Source organism: Salvelinus alpinus, chromosome 11 (genome assembly GCF_045679555.1).
Source record: "Salvelinus alpinus chromosome 11, SLU_Salpinus.1, whole genome shotgun sequence".
NCBI classification, from domain to species: Eukaryota; Metazoa; Chordata; class Actinopteri; order Salmoniformes; family Salmonidae; genus Salvelinus; species Salvelinus alpinus.
In genome coordinates, this window is record NC_092096.1 from 13001822 (window position 1) to 13028162 (window position 26341).

The window sequence follows — 26341 nt, forward strand, 5'->3', positions numbered from 1 at the left end:
AGTGCCTTCGGAAAGCATTCAGACCCATTGACCTTTCCAAATTTAGTTACGTTACAGCTTTATTCTAAAATGGAGTCAAAAAAAGATATACTCAGCAATCTACACAAAATACCTCATGACATCACAATACCCCATCATGACATCACAATACCCCATCATGACATCACAATACCCCATCATGACATCACAATACCCCATCATGACAAAGCCAAAAAACGTTTTTAGAATTTTATGCAAATGTAGCCTTATTTACATAAGTATTCAGACCCTTTGCTATGAGACTCAAAATTGAGCACAGGTGCATCCTGTTTCCAGGATCCACAACACCGGTCATTATAGGCCATCACTATCTATCCATTGAACTTTGTTTTACACTGATCACACATTGTATTTCTCAAACAAACCATTAGCTAATAAACTTATATTTTTTTACCTTTATTTAACTAGGCAAGTCAGTTAAGAACAAATTCTTATTTTCAATGACAGCCTAGGAACAGTGGGTTAACTACCTTGTTCAGGGGCAGAACGACAGATGTTTACCATGTCAGCTTGGGGATTCGATCTTCCAACCTTTCGGTTACAAGCTCTAACCACTAGGATACCTAGTTGTACAACATATCATTGTCCCCCACGATGAAATCGGGGAGGCAACTGTGGATCTGTCTCCGTCCATTAGTACATTAGTCACACGCAATCTCAGACAGCACTGGCACGATTTTGACAAAACTTGGGTGAAATGATGAGTCTTGCCATAGAGATCCAGCATTCATTAAATGACGCTGATTGGCCCTAGGTGGGAGCTATAGTAATTTCCTGAAACGTGTTGGTCACAAGCCATCTCAATTGGCCCAAGGGGAGGGGAGTGCATGTGGGGGACGGCATGTTTACTGATGCCTTGTTTTCTGTTAATTTAAGTTGTTTGTAATTAGACAATAGTTGACATATTATTCTTGTTTCTAAGGATTGTTTGAGTTTTTTTTGTGTATAAAAGCCAGCAGCATCCCACCTCTGGAGCTAAGCAGGGATGGTCCTGGTCGGTCCCTGGATGGGAGACCAGATGCTGCTGGAAGTGGTGTTGGAGGGCCAGTAGGAGGCACTATTTCCTCTGGTGTAAAAACAAAAAAAAGATATCCCAATGCCCCAGGGCAGTGATTGGGGACATTGCCCTGTGAAGGGCGTCGTCTTTCAGATGGGACGTTAAAAGGGTGTCCTGACTATGTAGTCACTAAAGATCCCATGGCACTTATGGTAAGATTAGGGGTGTTAACCCCCGGTGTCCTAGCTAAAATCTGGCCTTCATACCATCATGCGCCCCCATGGGCCCCCATCATCCCCAACTTCCAATTGGCTCCTTCATCCCCCCCCTCCTCTGCCCTGTAACTATGCCCCTGTAAATGAGAATGTGGACTCTTGAAAATGAGAATATGCATCTGAAGAGATTTTATCCTGCAAAATGTCTAATAAATGAATAACAGTCTCTTGCTGCCTATTGTATCTCAGGAAACTGTGCAATGACCACACAGTGAACAGGAAATAAAGTAGGACCAAGGTGGAAATTATAGTTGGTTCACACACAAGCAGTGTCACAACTGTTTTATGCCTGAGAGTGTAGTTTCAAAGGGGGGGTTTCCAAATATTGAAATGATGTTCGCTGGGAAATAGCAGTTTCAAGTTGGCCATTCAAGACAGGTTTACCACATTTTTACTTTGACCACAAAGGATTGACAGCAAAGAATGACTAATATTCACTTTGCACTGACAAGAGAGACCTACCAGTCACCTGTGAGAGAGTCCACAAGCAAGGGCAAACTCCCGGAGAGATTATATTGGTATTAGTAATACGGGTGTGATACCAGCCTGTTGGTATCACAGCTGCCCTTTTAACCACAATTACCTTGCTTAGTGGGTGTGAGATTAGAGCACCATCGTCATGAGGAAACTGTAGCCTACCCTACTGCTGTCAATGAGCTGGCACTGAAAGTCTGTTTACTTAGGCATCACACAATAATAATGTAGGCCTACTACTGTAAACAAAACAATAACAGCACTACTGACAAGAGACAATGGTCACCTGACAACTAGGCCTATTGCAATAGGCCTTGAAACAACTGTTTGATACACCGTAACTGCCGATAGGTACTTATCACAGTGGGAGGCGGGTCCTTCTCCTGCTAGAACAAAAGCAGTACCTGTGGCGTGCCGACCCGGTGGCGACCAACCTATCACAATGCTCGTCAGTGGCCAACAAGTTGACTTTGAGCCAATCAGAGAGCATGTAAAATGTAAAAGTTAACTAAAAGAGGCCATTTTCTCCATACAGCCAAGGATGAGCCAATCACACTTCATATGCTACATAGCTAGCTACCATCACACAGCCTAAATACACACAACACTAAATGCTTCCTCCAAGCCAGCTAACCACTGTAGCTAGTTGACATAATTAAATCACAATGGACTAGCTAGTTTCCATGAAACAGCTGCCGAGTTAGTGCAGTGTCCTTAGCTTGCTAGCAATGTTGTGCCAGCTAGCAAATATGCTATGGAGTATGTTATGGAGAGTGAATTAAAATGTTTATTTGTCATCTTGCTAGGTAGTTATCTAGCTGTGGCCATCTGGCTAGTATAAACAAGGGCTTTCTACAAAAAAATGGCAACATTAGCGCAGACAGCTTGGAATCTAGACCACAAGCAATACGCACGGATATGCATTGCCAAACAATGCCACTGCCACCTTCTGGTTTGGAGTATTTTAACAAGGCTGAGTGGCTGACGACTTCCAAGGTCGTTGCTGTGTGAACACAAAAGAGATTGAGTGTCGACAGTCAGAGGTGCCAAGTACTGTCTCCAGGAAACATTTGACAATCCTACCGGAGTGTCTGAGCTTGAAGACTCAAAGCTCACTGGCAGTGCAGTAGAGCGCAAACTCTAGTCTAGAGGTCTTCACAAATATACCCGAAACCCATTACCCCGAGAAGGAACTCGGATCTGTGTGAAAATATGTGAAATGCCGACTCAATCTGAAATTATATTTGAAGAAGAAAATATCCAGATTAAAATCACTTTTGCTGCGCATGGCAGAGTTGGTTCAGGTTCTTTCAATATATTAATCCCTATCCTCCGCCTGTCTCTGTCTGGCTTGAGCTCTCCCTACAGGGAACTTGCCACATTGTTTCAACTGGGCCGCTTGGGCCCTCACTGTCTCCCATGCCAATGATGCGCTCAGGACAGACAGCTGTATTTGTGCAAAGGATAAGTGTTAAGGTAGCCTATTTTATGACCCGTTTCCAGTGGAAATATGGGTTTCAGAAATATGATCCTAATTCACACCGAGGCACGATGGTTAGGCCTATCAAAAAGGAGTGTTGAAAAGATTTTTTGAATACAGTAAGGAACTATTTGCAATGGAGGCATTGACGTAATGTGACACAAAAAAATACTCAGAAGCTGCGCAGCTCAAGTTATGGTGCGTTAATGAGAAATACTATCAGACATCACCAAATGGAAACTTTTAGACCTATAGGCCTACATCTGCACGCAGGCCAGGTACTTTATGCGTGCTCAAGCAAAATATATTAAAACAAATAGACATTAAAAAGTGTAAACTCAAACAATTAAATAATGAATGTGCACGAATTAGCAGGAGACAGAGCGCATTCTGTAGAGAGACACGCAGGTGCATCTCCACCACACACCCTATCCCTTCTTGTCCCAACATTTTAAATTCTGGATGTCATTTATTAAAATAATAAACAACAAATAAATTATTTTAAATACATCTAAAAATAAATGTGCAACATTAACATTCACTGCCAGACAAGTCAAAACTACACAACTAAAATGTGTAAAGTGTTGAAATAAAAGATCCCTGAAAATGTCCATACACACAAAAAGATTCTCAAATTTGTTTCCATCCCTGTTAGTGAGCATTTCTGCTTTGCCAAAATAATCCATCCAGCTAACAGGTGTGGCATATCAAGAAGCTGATTAAACATGATAATTACACAAGTTCACCTTGTGCTGTGGACAATAAAAGGCCACTAAAATATGTAGTTATGCCACAGATGTCTCAAGTTGAGGTTATGTGCTACTGGCATGCAGGAATGTCCACCAAAGATGTTGCATTATTTAATTCCCAGTCATGTGAAATCCATAGATAAGGACCTAATAAATTACTTAAATGAACTTTAACTCGTTAAAATCTTTGAAATTGTTGCGTTTATATTTTTCAGTATATTTTGCTTGCTTTTGCGTAAATAAAACGTCATTTTTAATCTTTTGGATGTGATACAGACACTGGTCCATCTCAGATCCAATACTGATTTTGAAGAAGAAGAAATGACTGCGTCCTGTCTTTCTCGGATGGGAATTTCACAGATCCTATTCAGTTTGGAGCTCATTTTCAGGATCCGAGAAGACCACTTCTCTAGTCTCTAAGACTCGAGGCCCACTGGCAGTGCAGCAGTGAACCACCTTCCTATTCATCTCCTCTCATCATTGCCTTGAGTAATAAACACCCTCTTGGGATGTCCTGGTAGGAAATGACAAGGAGTTATGCTGCCTCTTCTTTCAGGAGAGCAATAAACACAGGCCATTCTAAGTTCATAACTAACCTACCGGTAAGCCAACTTCGCTACAGTTGAACACTTTCCAGAGAGTCAGCAACAGGTTTAACTATTTGCATTAATGCAAAGTACAAAGAAATTGCTTAGTACACTAGTTAAGACTGCTTGACAGCAACTGTGATCGTAGAGGATTGAATTTGATACCCTAGTAATGTGTGATTATGTGGCAGCACAATCGTATTGATTCATAGAAGAAGATACGTTTGGCAACAGCACTGGAAAGGCCTACTAGAAACACCTAGAACCCTTATCACGTCCAGCAATGCAAAACAACATATTGTGCAACCTACTGCTATGAGAAGCACTGAGCTTACTGACAGATCCGGTCTGTGTTGTCCATCTCAATGCGATTTTAGGTGTGGAGTAAACTTGCCCTTTCTCTACTCTGCAAAAATGCTATGTCATAGTAGTTCATTCCTTGTTCCGTTCAGTCAAGTGTCCTGCAGGGCCACGTTTGGGGCAGCTGGCGAAGCTTTCTGACCACTGGACAGGAAGTTAAACCTGGGTGCTGGTTGTTGTTGTTTTGGTTACTCTGTGAGTGGGCTACTTCCTGTTCATTGGGGCAAATTCACCTCTACCACATTCACGTTGAAGAACACTTGTTTCATGATGAATAGCACCAATGTATAGTTGAGATAAAGCTTTTAGATCGCTTATTTTTAAAGCTGTGACAGTTGGCTACTATAAAAGCTAGCTTACTACAATAGCTATCGGGCGTTAATCAATTTAGTTGGCTAGCTTATCGTTATTAGAATACATTATCGTTATCAGAATTGTTAACTAGCTAGCCGTCTTGGTAAACACCCTAAATAAGCATGTTGAACAGGTTGCAGTGACTTGTAGTGGACTGCCAAAAACTAGCTAACGTTAGCTAGCTGCGACACAGATGAATGACTGGTGGTGTTAGTGACAGGCTATCACTAGCAGCTAGGATAACGTTAGCTAGCTCGCCTTTTCTATTTTCTACATAGCACATTTAACCCTTTGGAGTCTGGACAAGATTGAATCACACATCCAGTTAGCCACGTAATCAACGTACCTGAAGTGTGGTGATGTGTTTGTCGTTGAATTTATTTTCACAATACCGCAACACGAGCGATGTCTTGCCAACACAGCCCTCTCCCAACAAAACCACCTTGAAAGAGTAGGTTTTGTTGCCTGCTCCGCCGCCAGCCGCCATGGTGAAATAAATATGATTAGGAATATAAGTAGCACAGTCGAAGTATCTCCCTCTAATCACATTAGATGTCTCAAATCGAAATCAAGAAGTCGAGGACACGAATCCCCTACGAATCAGAATAGGAACAAATCTCACTCGCCCAGCTCTTGTAGACCAAACTGATTTCCCCCACCCTAAGCTCGCTGGTTCGCTCTGCTCTCCCCTCTCAACCACTACTAATGGCGTCTCTTCTACGTCATGCTATGGGATCATATGATGAACTGGACAGCAACAACCGAAAGTGCTGGAGCTGAACAGAGGCTCAGTCTATTTTCCCAATGGATCATCAATCATAATATTATATGTTAGAGTAAAGAATACAGAAATTAGGACATTTAGAAAAACTGTAAACAAAATAAGACAGTTTGAAAGACTAAAAGTAAGAAGCCCAGTAGTCAGTATAATAACTCCTAAAAACAGAATATTGTTTTGATTGTATAATGATAGGTTATCATTACTGTGGTTGGTTGGTTTACCAGGATCATTATCACTGCAAGACCCTCCCAAGTGAGAATAATTTGTCACACATAAATCATGAGGAATCTATTTCTCCTCTGAGCCATATGGCAGTGCTATTTTATTAATGCATTTCTGACAAATCTACTTATTTTCACATCAAAATATCATAATTATTGAAAGGCTCCCAGAACAAGATGCGGAAATCCCCCATGCTGTACATACACACAGTGAGCGAAGCTTTGAATCTTCGTTTCAGAAAGAAGTATGCTTTTTTTGTTCAAACTTCTACTAGAGACGTAGGGGTCATTTTCTGAATGTTGTTGATAAAAGAAATTTACTGGAGAACTGAGACGAAGTAGAGACTCTGGACAGGGTGGATTAGGTTTAATTAAAAGCAATTTATTCAGAGGTAAAAATATCTGAAATAGCGTGCACGGACCCTTTCATCAAGCTCAAATGGAACTCTCTGAAAGAAGCCCAGATAACAGAGTGCATATACATTTTATACAGTACAGAAAGTAGGTTGAGTCTGGAAGTTCTGGTCCTCTGGTTGGTTCTGATGAGTTGGGCGAGGTCTCCTTCAGGCCAGTATCACTGTCCCATTGGCTCTGAGTAGAGTTCTTTGTCTTCAGAAATGTTCAGCTAAAACAGGAGATTAGGTGTGTGCGTAGATGTTCCTATTTTGACATTTCTGTGTGTCTCTGTAAAATGTTCAGACTGAAGAGGAGTTTTTGTGTGTGCGTAGATGTTCCTGTCTTATCTGTGTTTATGAAAGGTTTACGTCAGCCCTCTGTCCTTGGGTATGTGTGTGTCTCAGTTTCTGTGATATGCAGTACCAGGCACCCCTTTTCTTATCAGTCTTTATGAAAAGGCCTGTGTCAGCCATCTGTCTCTGGGTTTGTGTGGGTCTCCGTATCTGCTATGAGTTTGTGAGAAACCCTGTTTGGAAAGAAGTTAGTTATAACAATGTATTAGCAAATATGCTTGTGTTATAATAAATGATATTTATTACAATGTCTACCCTAATCTTAACTAGATAACGATCATACTTCAAAAAATCTAAGGCACTGTTGTGGAAAAGTTAAAACACCATTCTTTTAGCAGCTATCGCATAGCAAAAAAAATTAAGCACACCAACGACGAGCGGCTCACCGGCCTTGTTCAGGGTCTCATGTGAGTCGCAACGCGCTGGTGGGACTTCTGGTCAAATTGGTATTGAAATGATCTCTAGGACATATCAAACCAAACAGAGCTTCACTACAGCCTTATCCAACACTAGTTACGGTCACAACAAACCTCTTGAATATCACCTTCAATGGAAAAAACAAACGTAAGACAGGAATTGTCATACATGCCTGATGACTCAGTCACACAAGTGATCTCCTCCATATCAAATATGTTTATTGAAAGCAGTGAGCCAAGTCCTTTTTTTGCTAGTTACATATTGAAAACTGAGCAACATAAAGCCAATGTACAAACAGAATATAAAGTAGTCTACTTAATGTTTTTAAACCATGGAAGTCAACCTGTGCAAAGGGCATACATACAGAACACTTGTTTGAGATAACACCCCCACCACTTAAAGCAGTGTACAATAAACAGCATATGTCCTCTAAAGTGCAAATAGCATTAAACATTCACAAGAAAAACACAAACAGTGCGATTTAGATGAAGAATATAAACCCCCCCCATATACACCATATTAATGAAGAATATAAACCCCCCCATATACACCATATTAATGAAGAATATAACCCCCCCCATATACACCATATTAATGAAGAATATAAACCCCCCCATATACACCATATTAATGAAGAATATAAACCCCCCCCATATACACCATATTAATGAAGAATATAAACCCCCCCCATATACACCATATTAATGAAGAATATACCCCCCCCCCATATACACCATATTAATGAAGAATATAACCCCCCCATATACACCATATTAATGAAGAATATAACCCCCCCCCCCATATACACCATATTAATGAAGAATATACCCCCCCCCCCATATACACCATATTAATGAAGAATATAACCCCCCCCCAAATACACCATATTAATGAAGAATATACCCCCCCCCATATACACCATATTAATGAAGAATATACCCCCCCCATATACACCATATTAATGAAAAATATAACCCCCCCCCCATATACACCATATTAATGAAGAATATACCCCCCCCCCCATATACACCATATTAATGAAGAATATAACCCCCCCCCCCATATACACCATATTAATGAAGAATATAACCCCCCCCCCCAAAATACACCATATTAATGAAGAATATAACCCTCCCCCATATACACCATATTAATGAAGAATATAACCCCCCCCCAAAATACACCATATTAATGAAGAATATAACCCCCCCCCCCATATACACCATATTAATGAAGAATATAACCCCCCCCCCATATATACACCATATTAATGAAGAATATACCCCCCCCCCCCCCCCCCATATACACCATATTAATGAAGAATATAACCCCCCCCCCATATACACCATATTAATGAAGAATATAACCCCCCCCCAAAATACACCATATTAATGAAGAATATAACCCCCCCCCCATATACACCATATTAATGAAGAATATAACCCCCCCCCCCCATATACACCATATTAATGAAGAATATAACCCCCCCCCCCATATACACCATATTAATGAAGAATATAACCCCCCCCCAAAATACACCATATTAATGAAGAATATAACCCCCCCCCCCCATATACACCATATTAATGAAGAATATAACCCCCCCCCAAAATACACCATATTAATGAAGAATATAACCCCCCCCCCCCATATACACCATATTAATGAAGAATATACCCCCCCCCCATATACACCATATTAATGAAGAATATAACCCCCCCCCATATACACCATATTAATGAAGAATATAAACCCCCCCCCCATATACACCATATTAATGAAGAATATACCCCCCCCCCCATATACACCATATTAATGAAGAATATAAACCCCCCCATATACACCATATTAATGCAGAATATAAACCCCCCCATATACACCATATTAATGAAGAATATACCCCCCCCCCATTTACACCATATTAATGAAGAATATAACCCCCCCCCCCATATACACCATATTAATGAAGAATATAACCCCCCCCCCCCATATACACCATATTAATGAAGAATATAACCCCCCCCCCCATATACACCATATTAATGAAGAATATAACCCCCCCCCCATATACACCATATTAATGAAGAATATACCCCCCCCCCATATACACCATATTAATGAAGAATATAAACCCCCCCATATACACCATATTAATGAAGAATATACCCCCCCCCCCCCCATATACACCATATTAATGAAGAATATAAACCCCCCCATATACACCATATTAATGAAGAATATAACCCCCTCCCCCCATATACACCATATTAATGTAGAATATACCCCCCCCATATACACCATATTGCATAATGGATCAATAAAGTGTGAGCAGCTTGGTTAGTAAGAACATCTTAAGACAGTATAATGTCAGGAAAGTGTCAATGATTGATTGATCTGACCATCGTAGCAGAGAGAGGAATACCGTAAAGACATCACACTGTACATAAAAAGGTAATTCATTTATTTGCAGTGTTCTCTTTTGCTTCCCGTCTGGGTCTGGGAGATGACGGTCTGGAATCAAGAATAAACAAATGTAAAAATGGCATTTAGATTACACAGCCTGCTCCAGTTACAGAAATTTAGTCAATTCCACATACTCCAAATGTCAGTCAAATGAAACAAAAACAAATAACATTTGTCTGACAGAGACATTTTAATTATACTTACATGTCCTTGATAGCTTTCTTCATGAGCTGTCTTGTACATGGGGACATCACATTGTCTGTTGGACTCCTTATTGCAGACCTACATTGCCACACAAGGCAATAGAGAAAGAGAGTGAGAGTAGCGCAAGAAAGAGAGCAAGAGAATATATCAAGCAATCATCCAACTAGTGAATGCCAAATTACAGATGAGGTACTTCTTGATGCAATTAAAGCCTTTAAGTCTGGTATGCCATCCCGCCCTTGAGTTTTCCCAGTGGAGGTATACCAAACCTTTTTTGATATACTCAGAGGACCATTATTAGCATGTTTTAACCACTTCTATATACACATGGTATCAGATACTCAACAAGGTCTGATTTCATTATTATTGAAACAGGAGCCATGTGGTAAATATAAAGATCCAGTCCATTTAAAAAAAATTGGAGGCCTCTTACACTTCAGTGTTGTGACGCAAAAAATCAAGCAAAATGCTTAGCGCATAGAATTAAAAAGGTATTGCCGGATATTATTCATCCTAATCAAACATTTTTTTTTTTTACACGGACAATACATTGGAGATAATATAAAGACAAGTACTGGAAACAATAGAACACTATGAAAAATCTGGGAAACCAGGCCTGATTTTCATAGCCGACTTTGAAGAGGCCTTTAATAAAGTACAACTGAAGTTTATATACAAATGCCTGGATTATTTCAATTTTTGAGAATCTTTTATAAAATGGGTTAAAGTTATGTATAGTAACCCTAGGTGTAAAATAGTAAATAATGGCTACTTCTCAGAATTTTTTAAAAACTGTCAAGAGAAGTAAAACAAGGTTGTCCACTATCAGCATATCTATTTATTATTGCCATTGAAATGTTAGTTGTTAAAAATCAGATCCAACAATAATATTAAGGGTTTAGAAATCCAGGGTGTGACGACCCTCTCACTCGGTCTGCCGAAGTTTTAAGAATGTCTCACCTCATGTTCAAGAATGGCTTTTTCCCCCTTTATTCATATTACAACCTCACTTCTGATTATTTGAAAACGAAATCATCTCCAAAATATCGTTATTTTTAAAACAAGCCGTAGAAAATTGGTTGCAATTTCAGTTTAATCCACCAGACAGAACAAACAGTACAACAAATAGTGGTTAAACTCAAATATAGTAATTGATAAAAAATAAATAAAAATATTGTTGATAAAAATTAAAATATATAATCTTTGTAAATGATATCATAAATAGAACTGGTGGAGTTGTCACACATGCAGCTAACACAGACACATGGAAATGTCTGCTCTACCCAAAATTACAACCAACTAATTACAGCACTATCGCAAAAATGGAAGAGGCAAGTGGAAGCTGGAAAACGTAAGACAAAGGGTGGCTACTTTGAAGAATCTCAAATATATTTTGATTTATTTAACTCTTTTTTTGGTTACTACATGATACCATGTGTGTTATTTCATAGTTTTTCTACAATGTAGAAAAATAAAGAAGAACCCTGGAATTAATAGGTGTATCTAAACTTTTGACTGGTACTGTATATGTATTGGTATGTATGCATGTGTATTTATATCTACAAACAAAATATATGGGGGATTGGAAATTATGCAGAACAATTACATTACAGCTTTACAATACTAAAGCTGATCTACCCCCTTAAAAAATAAAATATATAACATACCACTAGTTTACAGGCAGCACACCAACATTCCTCCATAGGGGTTTTCACACAAGATCACTTCTTGGATCAATGAAAACTGTCCATCATTTAATTAGATCGGATTTAAAATTCATAAAAAGTATATTACCATACAATTAACGCAGCTTGGGTGTATTTGAACTTAGACTATGTGTGTATAGATGGCCTCCCGAGTGGCGCAGCGGTCTGAGGCACTGCATCTCAGTGCCAGAGGCGTCACTACAGACCCTGGTTTGATCCCGGGCTGTATCACAACCAGCCGTAATCGGGAGTCCCATAGGGCGGGGGCTTACTTTTTAAAAACCATTTATCGAACAAAGGGAATGAGCAGCAGCTACGTTTGGCTACATACGGACCTTTAGTGGAATTCCCGCCAGAGAGTAACGGTCAATGTGATTGATGTTCATCATTTGACTAGGCTACATGTATTTGACATTGTGTTGTTATTCCGCTGAACATTAGATGGTTTCATTTTATTTTTGGCAGTGAAACGAGGCTACTCAGGCGAGAAAAAAAAAACTCACCCAAATGTACAGCCCCGTTGGAAAATATAAATTGACCGTTTGAAAATGTGAAGATTTAAAAAAAACAACCCTCTGGCTTTGACTAGCTAGAAGGGATTCCAACTTTTGTCAAATTAACGTCAGGTTTTACTTTTTCGTAGCAAGTTAGGAGAACTTACACAGCAGGGTAGTTAAAGGATAATTACAGTAGCAGGTTAGGATAATTAGGTTAAGAAAAGGGTTACGGTTAGCTAAAATGCTAATAAATATATTTTTATATTAATTTGAGTAAAGCTGAATCCCTTCTAGCCATGACCCTGACTAGGGGCACTCTCCCGTGGGTTATAAGTCATCTCTCACATGGTAACCAGAACTATTTGCCAAGGGGAGAGCTTATTATACCCCAGTGGGTGAATTGAAATGAAGATAATGTATATACTGGCAAGATACACGTCTCGCCGCTCTAACGGGAGTTGTTGTCCACAAAGCGGCACGGCGGACTGTCTAGCTCCCGCCTGTCCTTGCTTTGGATTGGTGGAATTATTTTTTGGTTGAACAAATTCAACACTCCATACAAACTCCTTACTTGGTGGGCAGAAAAAAACACCACCTGCTGGAGGAAGACAGATTTTCCTCTCTAAATTGAATTGAGGAGGGGAGACAAATCTGTATATGAGATGCTCATGTCTCCACCCCAAAAATAGAGTACCACAGTATGAATCATAATACCTAGCGGTCCAACAGGGAAATGGTTCTAAATGGTTTTTCACCATTCATTTCTCCTCATAGGGGATTTTAGAAACACGTACAATAAGGGCTGTGTTTCATGTAGGCTTACCCTGGCTTGACGTTTTGATAACAAGTCTCTCGGGACAAGGTGACTTCTTATCAACATATTTGCCTGTATTTACCCCCAACAAATGAAATGCCAATTGGCTGCTAATGTGGCTATCATAAAGAACTACAAATGCCATGTTCTGGACGAGACAGTCGAATCGAGGCAAAGGTAAGAATCTCTGGATTAACTAACTAAACGTAGTAATGAATAAATTGGCTAAATGTCTTTAAATGCACCTGTTTGCAAAGGTGCCAGCTAGAGATAATGTCCTGGAGCTTGCAGAGATTTGTAGTCTTGCACGATGTCCACTTTGACGCTAAATAACATTTTCAAATCACACAGTATATAGAGCAGTATATATTGAGAAATCACCATGTCCGCGAGAGACTTACATGGTTATCAAAATGTCACGCCAGGGTAAACCTACACAAAACACAGCCCTTATTTGAGTGTTTTTCAAATCCCTCGATTGGAACCATTTCCCTGCTTGACCGCTAGGTTTTATGGGTATTATGACACCTCCACTGAGGGGCTCTCGGGCGGGAAGGAAGGCGACAAGCCACTATTGTAATACACATTGCATAAATGATACTGTATAAAAACTGTAGGTTTAACATGCATTAATCTAACAATCATTCCTACTTTCACAACTTACTTCTCTTGAATTGTCTTTCTTTTCGCCAGGCTTGGTGTCGGCGGCTGTTGATTGTTGTGAGGAGACACCGACTGCAGTGCTTTTCCAGAGCTCATTTTCCCTGCAGAAAGCCATCATGACATTAGCGACAGTTTAGTGTTTTGATACATTGTATCCATAGCCAATTATGTAAACATTGTTGTAACTTGCATACAATAACGTACGCTGTAGCGTTGCTGCATGTAATATTGTTACTAATACGAACTGTTAATCGTTGAAATTATGTCATTGATTATACCAAGTACATTTTAATTGTAGTCGTTAAGAACCCACCTTCTTTTTAAAAATGTTATTAGCCACAGTCAAGCAGCAGGAAAAAGTAGTCAAGGCTTGAGATCCAGTTAGTTTAGTAACGATCAGCTGAGTTCATGTCAAATAGGACATTTCGAAAGTGGTGCTCCATGACGTTTTCAAATACGCTCCTCTCATTGGTAGTTGCCACGGCACAAGCATAACAAACCCCACCCTCTCAGAAAACATGTTTTGACATACTTCATAATTTATTTTCTCAGTGTACGTTGTGATTTTTATGGGGGGGAAATAAACTCCAAGTCGAATACTTTTAATTATTGTCAAACACATAAAAGCCATTTTCAAAAGTAGATAGCCCTATTCTTCAGCATTGTGTGCAGGAGGAACAGGCACTTTTTCTATATATCAAACACACAGCACCAGACTTCAAGTGTACAGAGAATATCAACATTTTTGTTCAAACTAAGAACTTCTTCGTATATTATTTATTGAGAAGGATTAAAGCGATCTTTCAAAAGGTATGCGCCCAACGTGGGGCTCGAACCCACGACCCTGAGATTAAGAGTCTCATGCTCTACCGACTGAGCTAGCCGGGCTTGCGTAACATAAGGAAACTCCCCCTTTACAAACCATGAGGCGCGAACCCTGCCCCCTTCCAGCCCTCTTGGAATTCACACAGAACTCGCTCCAAGACTGATGTAATTACACGGCGTGTTCACCACTGCGTTCACAAAGCGTCTGAGTAGGAGTGCTGATCTAGAATCAGGTTCCTCCTGTCCATGTCATCTTATTCAATATAAATCTAAACGTAAAACTGATCATATATCAGCACTGTTACTCTAAAAGGTTTTGTGAATACAGGCCCTGATTATAGATCAGCTGCTGGTGTAATATGTACTCAGGTCATGGTCCTAGAAAGGGTAATCATCCCTGGTAATGTTGCCCTCTCAACATTCATATGATGCAATAAGGCAAAAAATCCATTAAGTATTTATTCCAACGCTAATTGCTTTACAGCATCAATGAATCACTTACCACAGGATGCCGACACTTTATCAAAACAACCATTACAAACCACATTCATAAAGGAGTTCATCCACTTATATTATAGGACAGTGTTATGTTTGGGGGGCTGGCGACATAACACTGTCCCTTCTTTCTCTCACCCCACCCCTTCTCTAGTGTAGGGTGTAGGCTTCTCTCACCCCTTCCCTTCTCTCACCCCACCCCTTCTCTAGTGTAGGGTGTAGGCTTCTCTCACCCCTTCCCTTCTCTCACCCCATCCCTTCTCCAGTGTAGGGTGTAGGCTTCTCTCACCCCATCCCTTCTCTAGTGTAGGGTGTAGGCTTCTCTCACCCCATCCCTTCTCTAGTGTAGGGTGTAGGCTTCTCTCACCCCTTCCCTTCTCTAGTATAGGGTGTAGGCTTCTCTCACCCCATCCCTTCTCTAGTGTAGGGTGTAGGCTTCTCTCACCCCTTCCCTTCTCTAGTGTAGGGTGTAGGCTTCTCTCACCCCTTCCCTTCTCTCACCCCATCCCTTCTCTAGTGTAGGGTGTAGGCTTCTCTCACCCCTTCCCTTCTCTAGTGTAGGGTGTAGGCTTCTCTCACCCCTTCCCTTCTCTAGTGTAGGGTGTAGGCTTCTCTCACCCTTTCTCTAGTGTAGGGTGTAGGCTTCTCTCACCCCTTCCCTTCTCTAGTGTAGGGTGTAGGCTTCTCTCACCCCATCCCTTCTCTAGTGTAGGGTGTAGGCTTCTCTCACCCTTTCTCTAGTGTAGGGTGTAGGCTTCTCTCACCCCTTCCCTTCTCTAGTGTAGGGTGTAGGCTTCTCTCACCCCTTCCCTTCTCTAGTGTAGGGTGTAGGCTTCTCTCACCCCATCCCTTCTCTAGTGTAGGGTGTAGGCTTCTCTCACTCCTTCCCCATCCCTTCTCTAGTGTAGGGTGTAGGCTTCTCTCACTCCTTCCCCATCCCTTCTCTAGTGTAGGGTGTAGGCTTCTCTCACCCCTTCCCTTCTCTAGTGTAGGGTGTAGGCTTCTCTCACTCCTTCCCCTTCCCTTCTCTAGTGTAGGGTGTAGGCTTCTCTCACCCCATCCCTTCTCTAGTGTAGGGTGTAGGCTTCTCTCACCCCATCCCTTCTCTAGTGTAGGGTGTAGGCTTCTCTCACCCCATCCCTTCTCTAGTGTAGGGTGTAGGCTTCTCTCACCCCTTCCCTTCTCTACTGTAGGGTGTAGGCTTCTCTCACTCCTTCCCCTTCCCTTCTCTAGTGTAGGGTGTAGGCTTCTCTCACCCCATCCCTTCTCTAGTGTAGGGTGTAGGCTTCTCTCACCCCATCCCTTCTCTAGTGTAGGGTGTAGGCTTCTCTCACCCCATCCCTTCTCTAGTGTAGGGTGTAGGCTTCTCTCACTCCTTCCCCATCCCTTCTCTAGTGTAGGGTGTAGGCTTCTCTCACCCCTTCCCTTCTCTAGTGTAGGGTGTAGGCTTCTCTCACTCCTTCCCCTTCCCTTCTCTAGTGTAGGGTGTAGGCTTCTCTCACCCCATCCCTTCTCTAGTGTAGGGTGTAGGCTTCTCTCACCCCATCCCTTCTCTAGTGTAGGGTGTAGGCTTCTCTCACCCCATCCCTTCTCTAGTGTAGGGTGTAGGCTTCTCTCACCCCTTCCCTTCTCTACTGTAGGGTGTAGGCTTCTCTCACCCCTTCCCTTCTCTAGTGTAGGGTGTAGGCTTCTCTCACCCCTTCCCTTCTCTAGTGTAGGGTGTAGGCTTCTCTCACCCCATCCCTTCTCTAGTGTAGGGTGTAGGCTTCTCTCACCCCATCCCTTCTCTACTGTAGGGTGTAGGCTTCTCTCACCCCTTCCCTTCTCTAGTGTAGGGTGTAGGCTTCTCTCACCCCATCCCTTCTCTAGTGTAGGGTGTAGGCTTCTCTCACCCCATCCCTTCTCTACTGTAGGGTGTAGGCTTCTCTCACCCCTTCCCTTCTCTAGTGTAGGGTGTAGGCTTCTCTCACCCCTTCCCTTCTCTCACCCCATCCCTTCTCTAGTGTAGGGTGTAGGCTTCTCTCACCCCTTCCCTTCTCTAGTGTAGGGTGTAGGCTTCTCTCACCCCTTCCCTTCTCTAGTGTAGGGTGTAGGCTTCTCTCACCCTTTCTCTAGTGTAGGGTGTAGGCTTCTCTCACCCCTTCCCTTCTCTAGTGTAGGGTGTAGGCTTCTCTCACCCCATCCCTTCTCTAGTGTAGGGTGTAGGCTTCTCTCACCCTTTCTCTAGTGTAGGGTGTAGGCTTCTCTCACCCCTTCCCTTCTCTAGTGTAGGGTGTAGGCTTCTCTCACCCCTTCCCTTCTCTAGTGTAGGGTGTAGGCTTCTCTCACCCCATCCCTTCTCTAGTGTAGGGTGTAGGCTTCTCTCACTCCTTCCCCATCCCTTCTCTAGTGTAGGGTGTAGGCTTCTCTCACTCCTTCCCCATCCCTTCTCTAGTGTAGGGTGTAGGCTTCTCTCACCCCTTCCCTTCTCTAGTGTAGGGTGTAGGCTTCTCTCACTCCTTCCCCTTCCCTTCTCTAGTGTAGGGTGTAGGCTTCTCTCACCCCATCCCTTCTCTAGTGTAGGGTGTAGGCTTCTCTCACCCCATCCCTTCTCTAGTGTAGGGTGTAGGCTTCTCTCACCCCATCCCTTCTCTAGTGTAGGGTGTAGGCTTCTCTCACCCCTTCCCTTCTCTACTGTAGGGTGTAGGCTTCTCTCACCCCTTCCCTTCTCTAGTGTAGGGTGTAGGCTTCTCTCACCCCTTCCCTTCTCTAGTGTAGGGTGTAGGCTTCTCTCACCCCATCCCTTCTCTAGTGTAGGGTGTAGGCTTCTCTCACCCCATCCCTTCTCTACTGTAGGGTGTAGGCTTCTCTCACCCCTTCCCTTCTCTAGTGTAGGGTGTAGGCTTCTCTCACCCCATCCCTTCTCTAGTGTAGGGTGTAGGCTTCTCTCACCCCTTCCCTTCTCTACTGTAGGGTGTAGGCTTCTCTCACCCCTTCCCTTCTCTAGTGTAGGGTGTAGGCTTCTCTCACCCTTTCTCTAGTGTAGGGTGTAGGCTTCTCTCACCCCTTCCCTTCTCTAGTGTAGGGTGTAGGCTTCTCTCACCCCTTCCCTTCTCTAGTGTAGGGTGTAGGCTTCTCTCACCCCTTCCCTTCTCTAGTGTAGGGTGTAGGCTTCTCTCACCCCATCCCTTCTCTAGTGTAGGGTGTAGGCTTCTCTCACCCCTTCCCTTCTCTACTGTAGGGTGTAGGCTTCTCTCACTCCTTCCCCTTCCCTTCTCTAGTGTAGGGTGTAGGCTTCTCTCACCCCATCCCTTCTCTAGTGTAGGGTGTAGGCTTCTCTCACTCCTTCCCCATCCCTTCTCTAGTGTAGGGTGTAGGCTTCTCTCACCCCTTCCCTTCTCTAGTGTAGGGTGTAGGCTTCTCTCACCCCATCCCTTCTCTAGTGTAGGGTGTAGGCTTCTCTCACCCCATCCCTTCTCTAGTGTAGGGTGTAGGCTTCTCTCACCCCTTCCCTTCTCTACTGTAGGCTTCTCTCACCCCTTCCCTTCTCTAGTGTAGGGTGTAGGCTTCTCTCACCCCTTCCCTTCTCTAGTGTAGGGTGTAGGCTTCTCTCACCCCATCCCTTCTCTAGTGTAGGGTGTAGGCTTCTCTCACCCCTTCCCTTCTCTAGTGTAGGGTGTAGGCTTCTCTCACCCCTTCCCTTCTCTAGTGTAGGGTGTAGGCTTCTCTCACCCTTTCTCTAGTGTAGGGTGTAGGCTTCTCTCACCCCTTCCCTTCTCTAGTGTAGGGTGTAGGCTTCTCTCACCCCATCCCTTCTCTAGTGTAGGGTGTAGGCTTCTCTCACCCTTTCTCTAGTGTAGGGTGTAGGCTTCTCTCACCCCTTCCCTTCTCTAGTGTAGGGTGTAGGCTTCTCTCACCCCTTCCCTTCTCTAGTGTAGGGTGTAGGCTTCTCTCACCCCATCCCTTCTCTAGTGTAGGGTGTAGGCTTCTCTCACTCCTTCCCCATCCCTTCTCTAGTGTAGGGTGTAGGCTTCTCTCACTCCTTCCCCATCCCTTCTCTAGTGTAGGGTGTAGGCTTCTCTCACCCCTTCCCTTCTCTAGTGTAGGGTGTAGGCTTCTCTCACTCCTTCCCCTTCCCTTCTCTAGTGTAGGGTGTAGGCTTCTCTCACCCCATCCCTTCTCTAGTGTAGGGTGTAGGCTTCTCTCACCCCATCCCTTCTCTAGTGTAGGGTGTAGGCTTCTCTCACCCCATCCCTTCTCTAGTGTAGGGTGTAGGCTTCTCTCACCCCTTCCCTTCTCTACTGTAGGGTGTAGGCTTCTCTCACCCCTTCCCTTCTCTAGTGTAGGGTGTAGGCTTCTCTCACCCCTTCCCTTCTCTAGTGTAGGGTGTAGGCTTCTCTCACCCCATCCCTTCTCTAGTGTAGGGTGTAGGCTTCTCTCACCCCATCCCTTCTCTACTGTAGGGTGTAGGCTTCTCTCACCCCTTCCCTTCTCTAGTGTAGGGTGTAGGCTTCTCTCACCCCATCCCTTCTCTAGTGTAGGGTGTAGGCTTCTCTCACCCCTTCCCTTCTCTACTGTAGGGTGTAGGCTTCTCTCACCCCTTCCCTTCTCTAGTGTAGGGTGTAGGCTTCTCTCACCCTTTCTCTAGTGTAGGGTGTAGGCTTCTCTCACCCCTTCCCTTCTCTAGTGTAGGGTGTAGGCTTCTCTCACCCCTTCCCTTCTCTAGTGTAGGGTGTAGGCTTCTCTCACCCCTTCCCTTCTCTAGTGTAGGGTGTAGGCTTCTCTCACCCCATCCCTTCTCTAGTGTAGGGTGTAGGCTTCTCTCACCCCTTCCCTTCTCTACTGTAGGGTGTAGGCTTCTCTCACTCCTTCCCCTTCCCTTCTCTAGTGTAGGGTGTAGGCTTCTCTCACCCCATCCCTTCTCTAGTGTAGGGTGTAGGCTTCTCTCACTCCTTCCCCATCCCTTCTCTAGTGTAGGGTGTAGGCTTCTCTCACCCCTTCCCTTCTCTAGTGTAGGGTGTAGGCTTCTCTCACCCCATCCCTTCTCTAGTGTAGGGTGTAGGCTTCTCTCACCCCATCCCTTCTCTAGTGTAGGGTGTAGGCTTCTCTCACCCCTTCCCTTCTCTACTGTAGGGTGTAGGCTTCTCTCACCCCTTCCCTTCTCTAGTGTAGGGTGTAGGCTTCTCTCACCCCTTCCCTTCTCTAGTGTAGGGTGTAGGCTTCTCTCACCCCATCCCTTCTCTAGTGTAGGGTGTAGGCTTCTCTCACCCCATCCCTTCTCTACTGTAGGGTGTAGGCTTCTCTCACCCCTTCCCTTCTCTAGTGTAGGGTGTAGGCTTCTCTCACCCCATCCCTTCTCTAGTGTAGGGTGTAGGCTTCTCTCACCCCTTCCCTTCTCTAGTGTAGGGTGTAGGCTTCTCTCACCCCATCCCTTCTCTAGTGTAGGGTGTAGGCTTCTCTCACCCCATCCCTTCTCTACTGTAGGGTGTAGGCTTCTCTCACCCCTTCCCTTCTCTAGTGTAGGGTGTAGGCTTCTCTCACCCCATCCCTTCTCTAGTGTAGGGTGTAGGCTTCTCTCACCCCATCCCTTCTCTACTGTAGGGTGTAGGCTTCTCTCACCCCTTCCCTTCTCTAGTGTAGGGTGTAGGCTTCTCTCACCCCTTCCCTTCTCTCACCCCATCCCTTCTCTAGTGTAGGGTGTAGGCTTCTCTCACCCCTTCCCTTCTCTAGTGTAGGGTGTAGGCTTCTCTCACCCCTTCCCTTCTCTAGTGTAGGGTGTAGGCTTCTCTCACCCTTTCTCTAGTGTAGGGTGTAGGCTTCTCTCACCCCTTCCCTTCTCTAGTGTAGGGTGTAGGCTTCTCTCACCCCATCCCTTCTCTAGTGTAGGGTGTAGGCTTCTCTCACCCTTTCTCTAGTGTAGGGTGTAGGCTTCTCTCACCCCTTCCCTTCTCTAGTGTAGGGTGTAGGCTTCTCTCACCCCTTCCCTTCTCTAGTGTAGGGTGTAGGCTTCTCTCACTCCTTCCCCATCCCTTCTCTAGTGTAGGGTGTAGGCTTCTCTCACTCCTTCCCCATCCCTTCTCTAGTGTAGGGTGTAGGCTTCTCTCACCCCTTCCCTTCTCTAGTGTAGGGTGTAGGCTTCTCTCACTCCTTCCCCTTCCCTTCTCTAGTGTAGGGTGTAGGCTTCTCTCACCCCATCCCTTCTCTAGTGTAGGGTGTAGGCTTCTCTCACCCCATCCCTTCTCTAGTGTAGGGTGTAGGCTTCTCTCACCCCATCCCTTCTCTAGTGTAGGGTGTAGGCTTCTCTCACCCCTTCCCTTCTCTACTGTAGGGTGTAGGCTTCTCTCACCCCTTCCCTTCTCTAGTGTAGGGTGTAGGCTTCTCTCACCCCATCCCTTCTCTAGTGTAGGGTGTAGGCTTCTCTCACCCCTTCCCTTCTCTAGTGTAGGGTGTAGGCTTCTCTCACCCTTTCTCTAGTGTAGGGTGTAGGCTTCTCTCACCCCTTCCCTTCTCTAGTGTAGGGTGTAGGCTTCTCTCACCCCTTCCCTTCTCTAGTGTAGGGTGTAGGCTTCTCTCACCCTTTCTCTAGTGTAGGGTGTAGGCTTCTCTCACCCCTTCCCTTCTCTAGTGTAGGGTGTAGGCTTCTCTCACCCCTTCCCTTCTCTAGGGTAGGGTGTAGGCTTCTCTCACCCCTTCCCTTCTCTAGTGTAGGGTGTAGGCTTCTCTCACCCCATCCCTTCTCTAGTGTAGGGTGTAGGCTTCTCTCACCCCTTCCCTTCTCTACTGTAGGGTGTAGGCTTCTCTCACCCCTTCCCTTCTCTAGTGTAGGGTGTAGGCTTCTCTCACCCTTTCTCTAGTGTAGGGTGTAGGCTTCTCTCACCCCTTCCCTTCTCTAGTGTAGGGTGTAGGCTTCTCTCACCCCTTCCCTTCTCTAGTGTAGGGTGTAGGCTTCTCTCACCCCTTCCCTTCTCTAGTGTAGGGTGTAGGCTTCTCTCACCCCATCCCTTCTCTAGTGTAGGGTGTAGGCTTCTCTCACCCCTTCCCTTCTCTACTGTAGGGTGTAGGCTTCTCTCACTCCTTCCCCTTCCCTTCTCTAGTGTAGGGTGTAGGCTTCTCTCACCCCATCCCTTCTCTAGTGTAGGGTGTAGGCTTCTCTCACTCCTTCCCCATCCCTTCTCTAGTGTAGGGTGTAGGCTTCTCTCACCCCTTCCCTTCTCTAGTGTAGGGTGTAGGCTTCTCTCACCCCATCCCTTCTCTAGTGTAGGGTGTAGGCTTCTCTCACCCCATCCCTTCTCTAGTGTAGGGTGTAGGCTTCTCTCACCCCTTCCCTTCTCTACTGTAGGGTGTAGGCTTCTCTCACCCCTTCCCTTCTCTAGTGTAGGGTGTAGGCTTCTCTCACCCCTTCCCTTCTCTAGTGTAGGGTGTAGGCTTCTCTCACCCCATCCCTTCTCTAGTGTAGGGTGTAGGCTTCTCTCACCCCATCCCTTCTCTACTGTAGGGTGTAGGCTTCTCTCACCCCTTCCCTTCTCTAGTGTAGGGTGTAGGCTTCTCTCACCCCATCCCTTCTCTAGTGTAGGGTGTAGGCTTCTCTCACCCCTTCCCTTCTCTAGTGTAGGGTGTAGGCTTCTCTCACCCCATCCCTTCTCTAGTGTAGGGTGTAGGCTTCTCTCACCCCATCCCTTCTCTACTGTAGGGTGTAGGCTTCTCTCACCCCTTCCCTTCTCTAGTGTAGGGTGTAGGCTTCTCTCACCCCATCCCTTCTCTAGTGTAGGGTGTAGGCTTCTCTCACCCCATCCCTTCTCTACTGTAGGGTGTAGGCTTCTCTCACCCCTTCCCTTCTCTAGTGTAGGGTGTAGGCTTCTCTCACCCCTTCCCTTCTCTCACCCCATCCCTTCTCTAGTGTAGGGTGTAGGCTTCTCTCACCCCTTCCCTTCTCTAGTGTAGGGTGTAGGCTTCTCTCACCCCTTCCCTTCTCTAGTGTAGGGTGTAGGCTTCTCTCACCCTTTCTCTAGTGTAGGGTGTAGGCTTCTCTCACCCCTTCCCTTCTCTAGTGTAGGGTGTAGGCTTCTCTCACCCCATCCCTTCTCTAGTGTAGGGTGTAGGCTTCTCTCACCCTTTCTCTAGTGTAGGGTGTAGGCTTCTCTCACCCCTTCCCTTCTCTAGTGTAGGGTGTAGGCTTCTCTCACCCCTTCCCTTCTCTAGTGTAGGGTGTAGGCTTCTCTCACTCCTTCCCCATCCCTTCTCTAGTGTAGGGTGTAGGCTTCTCTCACTCCTTCCCCATCCCTTCTCTAGTGTAGGGTGTAGGCTTCTCTCACCCCTTCCCTTCTCTAGTGTAGGGTGTAGGCTTCTCTCACTCCTTCCCCTTCCCTTCTCTAGTGTAGGGTGTAGGCTTCTCTCACCCCATCCCTTCTCTAGTGTAGGGTGTAGGCTTCTCTCACCCCATCCCTTCTCTAGTGTAGGGTGTAGGCTTCTCTCACCCCATCCCTTCTCTAGTGTAGGGTGTAGGCTTCTCTCACCCCTTCCCTTCTCTACTGTAGGGTGTAGGCTTCTCTCACCCCTTCCCTTCTCTAGTGTAGGGTGTAGGCTTCTCTCACCCCATCCCTTCTCTAGTGTAGGGTGTAGGCTTCTCTCACCCCTTCCCTTCTCTAGTGTAGGGTGTAGGCTTCTCTCACCCTTTCTCTAGTGTAGGGTGTAGGCTTCTCTCACCCCTTCCCTTCTCTAGTGTAGGGTGTAGGCTTCTCTCACCCCTTCCCTTCTCTAGTGTAGGGTGTAGGCTTCTCTCACCCTTTCTCTAGTGTAGGGTGTAGGCTTCTCTCACCCCTTCCCTTCTCTAGTGTAGGGTGTAGGCTTCTCTCACCCCTTCCCTTCTCTAGGGTAGGGTGTAGGCTTCTCTCACCCCTTCCCTTCTCTAGTGTAGGGTGTAGGCTTCTCTCACCCCATCCCTTCTCTAGTGTAGGGTGTAGGCTTCTCTCACCCCTTCCCTTCTCTACTGTAGGGTGTAGGCTTCTCTCACTCCTTCCCCTTCCCTTCTCTAGTGTAGGGTGTAGGCTTCTCTCACCCCATCCCTTCTCTAGTGTAGGGTGTAGGCTTCTCTCACTCCTTCCCCATCCCTTCTCTAGTGTAGGGTGTAGGCTTCTCTCACCCCTTCCCTTCTCTAGTGTAGGGTGTAGGCTTCTCTCACCCCATCCCTTCTCTAGTGTAGGGTGTAGGCTTCTCTCACCCCATCCCTTCTCTAGTGTAGAGTGTAGGCTTCTCTCACCCCTTCCCTTCTCTACTGTAGGGTGTAGGCTTCTCTCACCCCTTCCCTTCTCTAGTGTAGGGTGTAGGCTTCTCTCACCCCTTCCCTTCTCTAGTGTAGGGTGTAGGCTTCTCTCACCCCATCCCTTCTCTAGTGTAGGGTGTAGGCTTCTCTCACCCCATCCCTTCTCTACTGTAGGGTGTAGGCTTCTCTCACCCCTTCCCTTCTCTAGTGTAGGGTGTAGGCTTCTCTCACCCCATCCCTTCTCTAGTGTAGGGTGTAGGCTTCTCTCACCCCTTCCCTTCTCTACTGTAGGGTGTAGGCTTCTCTCACCCCTTCCCTTCTCTAGTGTAGGGTGTAGGCTTCTCTCACCCTTTCTCTAGTGTAGGGTGTAGGCTTCTCTCACCCCTTCCCTTCTCTAGTGTAGGGTGTAGGCTTCTCTCACCCCTTCCCTTCTCTAGTGTAGGGTGTAGGCTTCTCTCACCCCTTCCCTTCTCTAGTGTAGGGTGTAGGCTTCTCTCACCCCTTCCCTTCTCTAGTGTAGGGTGTAGGCTTCTCTCACCCTTTCTCTAGTGTAGGGTGTAGGCTTCTCTCACCCCTTCCCTTCTCTAGTGTAGGGTGTAGGCTTCTCTCACCCCTTCCCTTCTCTAGTGTAGGGTGTAGGCTTCTCTCACCCCATCCCTTTCTCTAGTGTAGGGTGTAGGCTTCTCTCACCCCTTCCCTTCTCTAGTGTAGGGTGTAGGCTTCTCTCACCCCATCCCTTCTCTAGTGTAGGGTGTAGGCTTCTCTCACCCCTTCCCTAGTGTAGGGTGTAGGCTTCTCTCACCCCTTCCCTTCTCTAGTGTAGGGTGTAGGCTTCTCTCACCCCATCCCTTCTCTAGTGTAGGGTGTAGGCTTCTCTCACCCCTTCCCTTCTCTAGTGTAGGGTGTAGGCTTCTCTCACCCCTTCCCTTCTCTAGTGTAGGGTGTAGGCTTCTCTCACCCCTTCCCTTCTCTAGTGTAGGGTGTAGGCTTCTCTCACCCCTTCCCTTCTCTAGTGTAGGGTGTAGGCTTCTCTCACCCCATCCCTTCTCTAGTGTAGGGTGTAGGCTTCTCTCACCCCATCCCTTCTCTAGTGTAGGGTGTAGGCTTCTCTCACCCCATCCCTTCTCTAGTGTAGGGTGTAGGCTTCTCTCACCCCTTCCCTTCTCTAGTGTAGGGTGTAGGCTTCTCTCACCCCTTCCCTTCTCTAGTGTAGGGTGTAGGCTTCTCTCACCCCTTCCCTTCTCTAGTGTAGGGTGTAGGCTTCTCTCACCCCTTCCCTTCTCTAGTGTAGGGTGTAGGCTTCTCTCACCCCTTCCCTTCTCTAGTGTAGGGTGTAGGCTTCTCTCACCCCTTCCCTTCTCTAGTGTAGGCTTCTCTCACCCCTTCCCTTCTCTAGTGTATGGTGTAGGCTTCTCTCACCCCTTCCCTTCTCTAGTGTAGGGTGTAGGCTTCTCTCACCCCTTCCCTTCTCTAGTGTAGGGTGTAGGCTTCTCTCACCCCATCCCTTCTCTAGTGTAGGGTGTAGACTTCTCTCACCCCTTCCCTTCTCTAGTGTAGGGTGTAGGCTTCTCTCACCCCTTCCCTTCTCTAGTGTAGGGTGTAGGCTTCTCTCACCCCTTCCCTTCTCTAGTGTAGGCTTCTCTCACCCCTTCCCTTCTCTAGTGTAGGGTGTAGGCTTCTCTCACCCCTTCCCTTCTCTAGTGTAGGGTGTAGGCTTCTCTCACCCCATCCCTTCTCTAGTGTAGGGTGTAGGCTTCTCTCACCCCACCCCTTCTCTAGTGTAGGGTGTAGGCTTCTCTCACCCCATCCCTTCTCTAGTGTAGGGTGTAGGCTTCTCTCACCCCTTCCCTTCTCTAGTGTAGGGTGTAGGATTCTCTCACCCCATCCCTTCTCTAGTGTAGGGTGTAGGCTTCTCTCACCCCTTCCCTTCTCCAGTGTAGGGTGTAGGCTTCT

The 26341-nt window shown here is 45.6% G+C and overlaps 1 protein-coding gene, 1 long non-coding RNA gene and 1 other non-coding gene across 3 annotated transcripts in view; all 3 read right to left on the reverse strand.

Annotated features, from left to right (window-relative positions):
• LOC139533585 (ras-related protein Rab-21) overlaps positions 1-6026 on the reverse strand; it is a 55226-nt gene extending 49200 nt beyond the window's left edge. The window contains exon 1 of the mRNA XM_071331734.1: positions 5662-6026. Coding sequence (XP_071187835.1) covers positions 5662-5802 — 141 coding nt within the window. The 5' untranslated portion in view covers positions 5803-6026. The remainder of the gene's footprint in view (positions 1-5661) is intronic.
• Positions 6027-9927: 3901 nt separating this feature from the next.
• On the reverse strand, positions 9928-14265 carry LOC139533586 (uncharacterized). Its single transcript, XR_011666821.1, has 4 exons — positions 14144-14265; positions 13832-13931; positions 10151-10228; positions 9928-9994 (listed from the first exon to the last, which is right to left on the reverse strand). It is a non-coding gene; the product is annotated as an uncharacterized lncRNA (long non-coding RNA).
• A 380-nt stretch (positions 14266-14645) lies between these two features.
• trnak-cuu (transfer RNA lysine (anticodon CUU)) lies at positions 14646-14718 on the reverse strand. Its single transcript has one exon. It is a non-coding gene; the product is annotated as a tRNA-Lys (tRNA).
• Positions 14719-26341: the final 11623 nt, after the last annotated feature.